This window comes from Mustela lutreola, chromosome 1 (genome assembly GCF_030435805.1).
Source record: "Mustela lutreola isolate mMusLut2 chromosome 1, mMusLut2.pri, whole genome shotgun sequence".
NCBI classification, from domain to species: domain Eukaryota; kingdom Metazoa; phylum Chordata; class Mammalia; order Carnivora; family Mustelidae; genus Mustela; species Mustela lutreola.
Genome location: NC_081290.1, coordinates 180,410,582 through 180,423,322, shown reverse-complemented (window position 1 = coordinate 180,423,322; position 12,741 = coordinate 180,410,582). Strand labels below are relative to the sequence as shown.

The 12,741-nt window shown below is 44.8% G+C and overlaps 1 protein-coding gene across 3 annotated transcripts in view; it reads left to right on the top strand.

The window, feature by feature from the left end:
- SLC35F2 (solute carrier family 35 member F2) overlaps nt 1-12,741 on the top strand; it is a 49,554-nt gene that overhangs the window by 23,023 nt on the left and 13,790 nt on the right. For all 3 annotated transcript variants that reach the window (XM_059179631.1, XM_059179618.1, XM_059179624.1), the window contains exon 2: nt 9,323-9,502. In XM_059179631.1, coding sequence (XP_059035614.1) covers nt 9,323-9,502 — 180 coding nt within the window. The remainder of the gene's footprint in view (nt 1-9,322; nt 9,503-12,741) is intronic.

Here is a 12,741-nt window from a genome sequence, read left to right as displayed (position 1 = left end):
AGTAGCTCTTAGCCTTGCCTATCTTAGGTAGTTATGCTGTGCATTTTTTTTTTATTGGTGTACCATGTTTGATTTGTCCCTGATATCTTTGGAGTTTTTCTGAGAAATGGAGCAGTAATACAGCATCAACTTATTAAAATACGTTTTAAGCCTTTAAAAAAAAAAAGAGAAGAAGAAAGTCATGATACAGTAATGGCTGAATTTTTGAATCCTAGAAATGTAGATACGGAAAGAAGATAACCTGTCATCGAGGCTGCTTCTCACTATGTAAAGAAAGACTATTTTCTAGCTTGCTGCCAGTATCATTTTAAATGCTCTAGTAATAGACACTGGATGATCTTTATGCTAAGGCTGAGGACTTGGTCTAAATGAGTATTTCTTTTCAGCATTGTAATAGGATTTTTATAGAGGGGCTGGAAGTTACTGTTCTCTACCAGGTATTTACAGGTGACAGGTGTGATGGATTTTAAAATCTCCCCAAGGAAGCTGGGCTCCATACAAGCCTCTTAGCCCTAGTATGAAATCCTGCCTTTAGCTGACAGTGTGCAACCCAGCAGCACAGATTTATTGAGACATAAAGTGAAGAAAAATGTGTGATTTGCATTCCAGCAGTGCATTTTAATCACTCATTTGGAACTCTTTTTTTTTCCTTCAAATAAAAGGAAGAGAAAAACTCAATGGTTTGCCATCCTCATTGTATAATAATTAGACTCACCCAGGGGGCTATTTAAATAGACTGGTCATGGGACCCGACTTCCCCACTTTCCTAAGAATCTGACTCAACTGGTTTGGGCTGAGGTCAAGTTTGTTTGTTCTTTTTTTTTTTTTTCAAACCTTCCAATGATTTTTAAAAAAATGTACACTTAAGCAGAACACTGATGGTCGACTTTATTGCCTGTTAAGAAGAGCTAAAGAAATGAATCAATCTGATCTTTGTGTCTCATGTATATTTTATGTAAAACTAGTGTTTGAAGTAGGCAAGGACCCATATAGCTTTTTCTTCATTCCTGAATCTTCCTGGAAATTGTTGACTTTTCTGACCCATCCTGGGAACCTTCGCTGGGCAGTCTGGGTCCTTTCTTCCCCTTGACCACAGACCCAGCTCGACACTGACGCTTTCCATCTTGTTGTGGTTCTGTTTGGTGAGGTCCTTCTCCTCCACCAGACAGAAAGCTCCTTATTATGTTTAAAAATGACCAGGGGCCCGTTAAGCACTTATGTGTACTAGGCACTGTGTTCATCAGGGAAGAGACGAATGTCCCTGTCCTCTTGGAGTAGAGATCTGGAGAGGGGGAGACCCCAAGCAGTGTGGTAGGTATTATAATAGAGGGGTGTGGTGTTTTTTCCAGGCACAAAGCCTGAGCCCCCCGATCTGCTCTGGGTAGAATGGGATATGGGACCAGTAAATACATGGGATATGGGACCAGTAAATACATGGGCCTTTTAAATTCTAAATCCCTTTCTCTTGGCATGTGTTAGGCACCCAACAGACTTCAGTAAATACACGACTGAACACACGAATAAGACAAGATAGAAGATAGAGTTCCATTAACAAGTGTGTGCACGAGTATTTTGGAATGGAAGGAATATGAAGATACGTGCTTTTAAGTTCTCTGGAAGAAGGAAGGGGGGAGATAAAATGCTTTAAAACTCTTTTCTTCCTTCCCTCCTTAAATTCTCTTTTTTAAGATTTTTATTTATTATTGAGAGAGAGCTAGAGAGAGAGAGAGAGAGAGAGAGCGAACATGAGCTGGGGGAGGGACAGCAGGAGAAGCCGACTCCCTGCCGAGCTGGGAGCCTGATGTGGGGCTCGATCCCAGGATCCTGGGATCATGACCTGAGCCGAAGGCAGAGGCTTAACGACTGAACTATTCGGGCTCCCTAAATTCTTAAATCCATGTACTATACTCGAGTAGTCATGTGGTCAGAAGTGCTCTCCTTCATTTATCTTAAACCTGCCTGCCCAGCCGACCCCGAGTGACTGACCACTCCTGTCCGCTCTGTTTTCCGGGGGCCTGGCTCCCCAGCAGGAAGCCACCTTGGATAATGTGTCTTAGAGCTGGAACCATGTCCTGCCTTTGGAGTTCACTGCAGTGGAGGTTCCGTTTGAAAAGGGATACACCCCGTGGTTAGATGCACATTGTTTCTGGCGGCTTCCCTTAGGAAGGAACGGGTTAGTTACGGTTTGGAGAGTCCCCGTGCTCAGGTCAGAACTCCGTGACCCAGGACCTTGTGGTGAAACGCAAATGCTTTCCTGTGAAGCCACAGTAACAAAAATTGTTCTGAGGCCTTTGGTATCTCTCTTGACAAGTCTGGATACTTTTTCTCTTCTTTCTTGTGTTCAATGCCCACTTCCTTCAGGTTCTCAGCTTCTCCCTCTCTCCCTAGTGCTTTCTCTCCCTCCCAGTCTCTCTCTCCCCCTCTCTCCCTGTCTCTTGCTCTCTTGCTTCTCCATTATAGATGAGGTCATTATGATTTGGAGCCAAGAGAAGTGCATTCCTGTAACTTTAAATCTCCCTACTCAATTTGCGACTTTTTTTTTGGTTGTTGTTGTAGAGGATGGCGATACTTTATAGTTGGAGGACAGCTTGCTTCATTGTGCTATTTTAGATGGCAAATGAGAGCTCACCAGAGGAACTTTGTCAATTTGCGAACAGGGCTTAGTGCTTCCAGACTTCTATCCTCGCTTATTTCAAATGTATCGTTGCTCTTGAGTCCATTATGGGATGGGAAAAATGGTCTGAATTTGGTTAGGTTATGGGCCACTTGGTTAGCTCCCTGGGGCCCTGTAGTTCGGACACCCAGGTCCCCGCTGATGGACAGGGAAGCAGTGCTCATTCTGGTAGCAGAGAGAGCAGCCTAGATCCTTTCCGGGCAGCGAGGTGGGGATCCTTTAAAGAACCAGTTTTCTGGTATTAGCTCTGTTATTAAGTCATGACGGAGAAGGGAAGCAGGGTGAAGAGAGGGGTGTGGGGCGGGGAGTGAGGAGGAGGAGATACAGAAATTAAGAAACCAACACTGAGGGAGGATCTCACTGTTATCCCAAGACCACGTGTTGCGGGGGGAACAGCGGTATTTGTGACCGGACAACTTGGGCATCCCCTCGGCTTCTCTATCATCTTGGGTAAAACTCTTCCTTCTTCCTGGGTCACAGTCTTTTCAACTAAAAAAAGGGGGGGGGGGCGGGTTTAGCAGCAAAGTTCTGTACTTCCGAGACTTTCTTCCAGGAAGGAGAGGAGACCTTTCCCTAGGTCCTTTTCTATAAGCAGATTCAAATCCCTGATCAGTCTTTTAATGGCTGAGAGCACTGACTTCCTCTGCCTTCTCGTGGCTGTGCGGCTACCCCTCCGAGTCTCGGTTTCCTCCCCCATAGCAGGAGGGTGGTCGTACTTTTCTCCGGTCACGGTGAGGGTTACGTGGAGAACGTGTCCTGTGCAGCGATATCTGCCGAACGACGAAGTACAGGAGAGCTGGAACCGTTGCTTCGTGCAGGTGTCCTTCCTCGTGTGATTCCTGAGGGAGTCCGGAGCCGGGGACAGTGACGCAGAATGAAGACACTTTCCCATTTTTTAGCTTTGGCTCTTTGACTTCAGTCGTCTCCTGGTGCTCTAGGCAGATCAAGTAGTGAATTTCTTTTGTTTAGCCTAAAATCTAGAATCAGTGTCTCCTTTAGAAAGAAGTGAGCACAAGAGGAAGAGGTCAGAACGCTGGCATCCAGCTTGCCTCATCAGCGGGTAATGGGCACAGCCTCCCTGGAAAGACTCCTACCCTTGTGGGAGCAAGTCCTGAACTCCTTGCTCACCTGACTGACAGTGTCCTTCCAGAGCCTAAAAAACGTCTTTGCATCTGGCCAGGGACTGATACCATTCTTCCCCTTGAAGGGTAGGGATTCCTGCACTTCCTTTCTTTTGAGAGTAACAGAGTAAACAGCGTGCGGTAAGAGAACACTTTCAAGAGGCATTGAGCAAAACAAATAAAATGGAAGATGCTTCTGTGAGGTTAAGAGCAGCCATTGCACTCTGAGATGTTTGTCCAGAGCAAGTGATTCTTTTAAACTTCGTGCAACAAGTAGGAAGTCATTCTATTTGCAGGATACCCTGAGTAGTCCCTGCCAGGCCATCCCAAGAGCTTAGGTCCCGCCATCCTGAGCAGATTCTGTATTAGCATATCAGCAACACGCCTGCCGCAGTTTGCTAAAAACCGGAAAAACTTCTAGATAAGTCGCAAGAATGTTTGTGGAGGCATTGTTTACAAGAGCTCTCTCTCACACACACACCCCTTAGAAAACAACCTAAGTATCAAGAAGAGAATGGAGAAAGTGATAGGATCACGTACTAGGAAAGAATGTATATGTGCTGCCGAAGCGAGCACGACGTACTAGGAAAGAATGAACCAGAACTAGCCTATGGCCAAGATGACTCTTGTACACTGTTGATCAAAATAGCAAGTTGCAACAAAACTGTACCTACCTGTTGTGCTGTTTATATAAAATTTTAAAGCAAGCAGAGCAATGCTGTTTATTGCTTAGGGATATTTGCATAAGTATTAAAATACAGGGAAATGCATGGCATAGATAGATGCCCAGTTCTGGAGCAGCTGGTTACCTCCGAGAGCTGAGGCTGGGGAGATCAGGAGGGGGACGTGTCCATGTTGCCAATATTTTGTTCCCAGGCTCCCTGGTAGATACATCCATGTGTGTTGGCTATACATTATACTTTGTTATATGTCTTATAGAAGTTTAAAAAAGCAACATTTAAAGCTGCGAGAGAGTAGTCCCCAGTGAGACCGGCAAAGGGAATTTGGGGTCAGATGGATGGGGTGCCCTGCAGGCCATTTTAAGGTTTGGCTTTCATTTAGGGATGAAGAGATCCTTGCTGAGAGATTTCAGGAAGGGTGGGGGTGATCCCCTTAACTTTCCGTTAACATTCGGAACATTGACTCCTGCTAGGGAGTAGAGATTGGATCTGTGGAGAGTGGTGCAGTTAGGAGAAATTTGCTACAGCCCGAATGGTAGAGCACTTTCTCTTTAAAGTGCCGTCTTCTCCTGCTTCCAGAATGGTCTTCCTCCCTTGTTCTCTCCCTCTTCTCTGGACATGCCTCTCCATCCTTATCTCTAATTCCCTTTCTTCCTCTGGCTCCTAAGTGTTGCTGATTCCCAGAATGTTTCTTTCTTTCTTTCTTCTTTTTTAAAAATCTCTCTTTTTCTTTAATGTATATGTGTTAGCATTATTTATATTCCAACTTCAGTTGCCATCTCTATGCTTTTAATTCTCAAATTTATTTCTGCAACCCAGTCCTTCTTCCCAGCTCTCAACTGCCTACCGGATAGTTTTTCCTTGACCGTCTCATAATTACACAAACTCCAGCATGTCCAAATGGAGTTATTCTCTTTTCCAGATGTGCCTTTTTCCTGCTGCCATTGGGGTCTTGGCTAACCATATTGTGATCTGTGCAGCTGTCTGATCTAGAAAACCGGGTACTCTTCTAGACTCCGCTCTCTGTCAACTTTCCTCTTTAACTGGTTTTCATGTGAGGCATTAAGGGTAAGGTTTTGATGCTATGTGCTATGACATATTTAGGGACCAGGAGTGCTCAGTCACTGATGTGCTAGTCACTTCACTCCCTCCTATTCAGAAGATCTCAGTGATCTCACCCCCAGCAAGATAAGATGCCAAACTCAGAGCATTGGATCCAAGGCTTTTTGATTTGGCTTGTGTGGACTCCTCCCGCCCTCTTTTCACCTTCTTTGCAGCTCCATCAATCCACTTGAAATCCCTTAATGTGCCCTACTGTTTTAGGACTCTGTGCCTTAGTATATGCTGTTCCATCTGCTTAGCATGCCTTTCCTTTCCTTTCTTGTCTGGTGAACTCTTGAAGTTTTGTAAGCCACTGCATTATAGCACTTCTCTTGTCCTAATTCCTAGTTTACATGCCTGTTTATCCCCAGGAGACTCTGAACCTCTGAGGCACAGAGTGTGTCTCTTAAGGGTTTTTTGTTTCTGTTATTTTTATTTGAGAGAGAGAGAGAGCGAGCAAGCGCATGTGTGAATGGCCAGAGGAGCCGAAGAAGAGGGAAAGAGTCTTAAGCAGGCTCCATGCTCAGTGTGGAGCCGGATGTGGGGCTCGATCCCACTACCCTGAGATCATGCCCTGAGTTGAAATCAAGTCGGACACTTAACCGACCGAGCCACCTGGGCGCCCCTCAGATTTTCTCTTCTTGTCCTGACACATGGCAAAGACTCTTCCAGTACGTTCACTTAGGGTTGACTCACCCAGCAAGTAGTCCCCTTTGTTTTTGGGTCCCTGGGCTAGGATTGTTTGAGTTAGTTGCAAATTACTGAAGTAAACATTCCAGAGGGAAAAATACATTGTAAACTCTTAGAACAGATATTCTTTGTCTTCTGCTGCAGTTTTGGTATTTTCTACTTTGCTTCTGAGCAACTCTGGAAGGATTTATAGGAACATTTTGAACAAAAGTGGTGGTTCTCAGTCCTGTGTCCTGATCCTTCCAGGAGCTGTCTTCACTGTCTCCTTTCAGTTTCTTCTTGGTCAGTCTTCAAGTTTTCCTTCACACTGTCTTCTGCTCATCTCCCAGATATGTTTACACTTCCATGTTTAATGAGATGATAATAATAATAATAATAAATAATAATAAACCTGTCTTCAGCACTGCTGTGTATTCTTCAAACTCTTTCCTTATTTCTGTTCTCCTTTTCATCATTAAAACAAAAACAAAAACAAAAACAGTTATTTCTGCTTGATGCATTCAGTGGCTCATAATCGACGCACCCCACCCACCGGAATCTGACTTTGGGCATTCCCACTAGCCACAAGCTTTCTTTGAAAGCGATGAGAAGCTTCCAGCTTGCCAGTCCAACTCTATCTCTTTAGCCATAAGGCTGCCCCTTCTCTCTGTAGTTTTTGATACTATCATATTGATGATCTCTTTAAAAAAAAGTGTTTCCACTCTTAGCTTCTGTATCACGGCACTCCCATAATTTCTACTTTTTCTCTAACTCTTGGGTTTCACTGGAAAACTAGAGAAGTGTCTTATATTTGGAGATACCATATATTTGAGCGTATATGATAATTTCTTTATCCATTTACATTCATTCAATACATACTTAACTGAGGGACAGCAAAGCGCCAGGCCCTGGATATGTAGTGGAGAGAAAGCAGTCTGCAGTCCAGAGTTTCAACTTTGTTATCTGTTACTGGGTAACACGTTGTCACAGACTTCGTGACCTTTGTAAGACAGAGGTGTTGGGGATCAGGCATTAGGGCGAGGTCTAGCTCTGACCTTGGCTTAGAGGCCTCTCGCTAGGCTGCAGTCATGGTGTCTGCTGCGGCCTCCAGCGGGGACAGATCTGCTTCTAAGCTCACGTGGACGTTAGCAAGTTTCCAAGTTAGCAAGTTTTCTTTCCTTGCCGATCGGTGGGCTGATGTTCCCAGTTCCTTGCTGGGGTTTGGCCAGAACGCACCTTCAGTTCCTTTCCACGTGGGTCTTTCTGTATATGCTTGTTTCATGGGATCCAGCAGGGGAGAGAGTAGAGTTGACTTGCAAGATGGAAGTGATAACCTTAGGAACGTGTTCATGGAAATGACATCCCATTACTTGTACTGTATTCCAGTGGTTAGAAGCAAGTGACAGGTCCTGCCCACACTCAAGAGGAGATCACACAGGGCAAAGCTGCCAGGAAGCAGAGACTCCCTGGGGAGCTTCTTAGAGTCCTCCCGTCACAAACCTCTTCCTGTTTTTCCTGGGATTTGCCCAGTCATTCACTCTAGAAACCCTAACCCTAGGCAGCTCAGATGGTTGAACGTCCCACTCTTGGTTTCGGCTCAGGTCATTGTCTCAGGGTCGTGGGATCGAGCCCCGTGGCGGGCTCTGCGCTCAGCTCAGAGTCTGCTTGAGATTCTCTCTCCCTGTGCCCCTCCCTACCCTGTGCTCGCTCATTCTCACTCTCCCTGCCCTCTCAAATAAATAAATAAAATCTAAAAAAGAAAGAGAGAAAGAAAGAAAGACAGAAAGAAACCCAGAGATCATTTTCAATACTTCCCCTGGAGGTTTCACAGGCTGCTGGGTTCTCTACGTTCTGCCCCTGTGGCACCTTTCACGCCGGCCTCTACTTTCCACTGATGGTGATGTGGTTTCGTTGGTTGTTAAGACGCTTCTTTTATTTTTTTTATTTTTTTATTTTTTTATTTTTTAAAGATTTTATTTATTTATTTGGCAGAGAGAGATCACTAGTAGGCAGAGAGGCAGGCAGAGAGAGAGAGAGGAGGAAGCCGACTCTCTGCTGAGCAGAGAGCCCAACGCGGGACTCGATCCCAGGACCCTGAGATCATGACCTGAGCAGAAGGCAGCGGCTTAACCCACTGAGCCACCCAGGTGCCTAAGACGCTTCTTTTAAATGCCAAAAGGCAGAGTCTGGGTCTTATTCTTCTGTGAATTCAAAGTGTCAGCCTCTAGCATGATTCAGAGTCTTGGCTGCACACTGGAATAACCTGGGAAGCTTGGAGCATCATCCACTCCTGGGACCCTGGTGCCTGGGATCCCGACGCCTGGGACCCACTGCCCGAGACAAGGATGCGGTCGGTCCATCCAGGCGCAGCTGAACATTGGCGTTTACAGTCTCCATGGTTCAGGGGTGCTGGGTGGCCTAGTCGGTTACTGTCAGACTCTTGATTTCCACTCGAGTCAGGATCTCAGGGTCGTGGGATCAAGCCCTGCATCAGGCTCTGCACTCAGTGGGGAGTCTGCTTGTGGGTCTCTCTCTGCCCCTCCCCCCACTCATGCCTGCATGTGTGCGATGCTCACTCTCTCTCTAAAATAAATAAACAATAAAACCTTCGAAAACTCTCCGTGACTCAAACCTGCAGGCAACCTTGAAAGCCATTGCTTCTCGTTGAAGAAATCAAGTCCCCGGGAGAACGAAAGGTTGAGAAAGTGGTGAACACTTCATGCATGGGAAGAATTTAAAACGAGTGTCAACGTTTAAAAAAAAAAGGAAAAATCACCCACATACTTTAAACGGTAGATGACATCACTTAGTAATCCAAACGATCTCTGTGTGGTCAGTGAAGGTGGGGAATATGTTTTTTGGTGGGAATGAGGGGGAAAATCAGAAAGGTAAAAGAGCAAAGATAGAGTCTCTCGAAATACGAAACTTTCATTTTAGTGCATGTGAAGTGAGCAATGAAGTGAACTGAAGAACCACCTGGGATAATTAGAATATTTCTTCGTGTTGAGCCTGTGTGTGTGTGTGTGTGTGTAATAACTTAGTTGGGAGTTGTTCTGATTTTCTCCTTTGTTTTCTAGGAATATCTTGAAGACAATTGCCCTGGGTCAGATGTTGTCCTTGTGCATATGCGGGACAGCCATCACCAGCCAGTTCCTGGCAGAAAAATACAAAGTGAACACCCCCATGCTTCAGAGCTTTATCAACTACTGCCTGCTGTTTCTCTTTTATACAGTGACGCTGGCGTTTCAGTCAGGTAGGTCAAATGTGAGGGTGATCTTTCCAACAAATTATCTCTGTAAAAATGTTTTGGCTTCTAGATATTAAAAAAAATAAAATGAGGTAAAAACCAGGAACAGGAAACTGTTCTTCATAGAAGTTATTAGATAAGTATGACACCCCTGAATGCTCTGAAAATTTATGGAGATTTAGGTATAATTCAGTGAAAATGTTGATTAAAACAGGTAGCGCCGGGGCACCTGGGTGGCTCAGTGGGTTAAGCCTCTGCCTTCAGCTCAGGTCATGATTTCAGGGTCCTGGCATCAAGCCCCGAGTCGGGCTCTCTGCTCAGCAGGGAGTCTGCTTCCCCCTCTTTCTCCCTGCCTACCTCTCTGCCTACTTGTGATCTCTCTCTCTATCAAATAAACAAATAAAATCTTAAAACAAAAACCCAAAAAACAAAAAACAGGTAGCGCCAAGCTGTCCCAGTAGAAGTTGTCAAAATATAAAAAAGTGCTGGTGTGCCTGGCTGATGTAGCGTGGGACTCTTGAGCCCCATATTGGGTATAGAAATTACTTTAAAAAAATTTTAAAAAGTAAAACTTAAAAAAAAATTGTAAATGCCATTACGAGTTAGGTTTTGTTTTTTTCTCCCGTGGTTGGTATTTAAGAGACAATACTAAACAGCCCTTAAAAAGAGCCTCACTCTCCAAAATATATATTTCCAGTTAAGTGGAACACTGGGTGCATGTACATGAAGTCTGTGTCCTGAGGGAGACAAAGCCAAAAACTGGCAAGGAATTAACATCTTTATCGCTGGCTGGTTTTTTGTTGTTGTTGTTGTTGTTGTTGTTTTTTAAGGATTTATCATTCTTGGGGCCCCTGAGTGACTCATTTGTTAAGCATCTGACTTCGGCTCAGATCATGATCCCAGAGTCCTGGCATCGAGCTCCCTGGCTCGGTGGGGAGTCTGCTTCTCCCTTTCCCTCTGCTGCTCCCCCTGCTTGTATTCCCTCTCCCACTGTCTCTCTCTCTCTGTCAAATAAATCAATAAAATCTTAAAAAAATAAATAATTTATCATTCTTTTTAAAAAGATTTCATTGTTTATTATAGAGAGAGATGGAGAGTGTGTGCATCTAAGCAGGGGATGGGGCAGAGGGAGAGAATCTCAAGCAGATCCCCTGCTGAATGAGGAGCCTGATGCGGTGCTCGATCTCACAACCCTGAGATCAGAAAGTGAGCTGAAACCAAGCATCCGAGGCTTGCCTGACGGAGCCACCCAGATGCCCAAGTGAAATTGTTTTAGAATCATTGTAGAAATATGATTTGTAACTAATGACACAGAAAATGGGCAAAGTGAGATTCTGGTGGACACTTCTGTGCCAGGCATCATTTTAATTGATTAACTCACTTTGGTGATGTGTCACCTCACTCTCAGTGAAGCATGTGGGGATTACTGTTACCCCCACTTTGCAGATGAGGAAACTGAGGCACACAGCACTTAGGTAACGGGCCATGAGTCCTGTAGGTAGGAACTGGAGCCGGATTCCGACCCAGCTAGCCTGCCTCTGGGCCCGTCCTCTTACTGCCGCGTCACACTGAGGGCTGCTAGGCATGACAGACCTCCTTCCCACGAGAGGGGGGCATGGCTTTAAAAATACATGAAATGGGATGGAACTCAGAAACTTGAAGATGACGGGTAGCCCATCACCTGATCGGGAGGAGGCAATACTTCCGTCTTCATCGTTTTAAGGTGAATGATGAAATCATCAGTGCTTGGGCTCCTGGGTGGCTCAGTGGGTTAAGCCTCTGCCTTCAGCTCAGCTCATGATCTCAGGGTCCTGGGATCAAGCCCCGAATCGGGCTCTCTGCTCAGCGGGGAGCCTGCTTCCCCCTCTCTCTCTGCCTGCCTCTCTGACTACTTGTGATCTGTCTGTCAAATTAAAAAAAAAATAAAAAAAAGAAATCACCAATGCTTGTGAATCCTTAACGTCATATGAACTTTAACATGCACAATGGTATTCCAGTGTCAGAATAAGTGACTTTTTTTTTTTTTTAAAGATTTTATTTATTTATTTGAGAGAAAGAGCATGAAAGGAGAGAGGTCAGTGGGAGAAGCAGACTCCCTGCTGAGCAGGGAGCCCAATGCGGGACTCGATCCCGGGACTCCAGGATCATGACCCAAGCCGAAGGCAGACGCCCAACCAGCTGAGCCATCCAGGCTCCCTAAGTGACTTATTTTTGAAAGAAAGTGGAAACCAGTTGGGGGAGAGGGAAAAACATGTTAAGGGGAAAGTGCCAAATTTGGTAAGAGCTTAGGAGTTGGAATTAGATGCCTGGGTACATGGTCAATAGGGCTAGACTTTGCTCCTTTGTAGTGTTGGCCTTTAGGGAGTCAGTGTGACTCGTAAGTACATCAGTGAGGTCCCCTGTGAGATGGTGGATGGGCATCTGCCATGTCATCTTGAGAAGACTGACTTTGTGTTTTCAGGATGTTCCTGCTAATTGGGTTTTAATAATAATCATTTGGTCATGATTCCTACTTGTAGGTTATTTATTTATTTTTTTTTTTTAAAGATTTTATTTATTTATTTGACAGAGAGAAATTACAAGTAAGCAGAGAGGCAGGCAGAGAGAGGAGGAAGCAGGCTCCCCGCTGAGCAGAGAGCCCGATGCGGGACTCGATCCCAGGACCCTGAGATCATGACCTGAGCTGAAGGCAGCGGCTTAACCCACTGAGCCACCCAGGCGCCCCTTACTTGTAGGTTATTTTTACATAAAGTCTTCTCATATGTGTGCTAATTATATATCTCCTATCTGCCAATGTCTCCAAAGAAGTGAATTGCCATTAACTTGAATAAGAAGAATTTGGGGATAAAAGGTGTTTGTTCAGTGATGCCACCAAATCTTTTTTATGAACTTACCACTGACTTAATTTTCTCTGGAAAGCATATCTCTTCCAGAAGAATGACCACATGCAGATGTTAAATAGCCATTGAATTCATAAGAAAACATTTGATTTTTTAAGGATAACCAGTAGCTTGTCAGGAATGACAGCATTTAAACCCATACCTGGTTATTATATTTCTGTTACAGTAGGAAATGAAATTTAACCCCTTTTCTCCTACTTACTTCTCTTTGGTGCTTTCTTTTTCCTTTTTTTTAAGATTTTATTTATTTGACAGACAGAGATCACAAGTAGGTAGAGAGGCAGGCAAAGAGAGAGGGGGGAAGCAGGCTCCCTGCTGAGGAGAGAGCCCGATGCAGGGTTCTATTCTA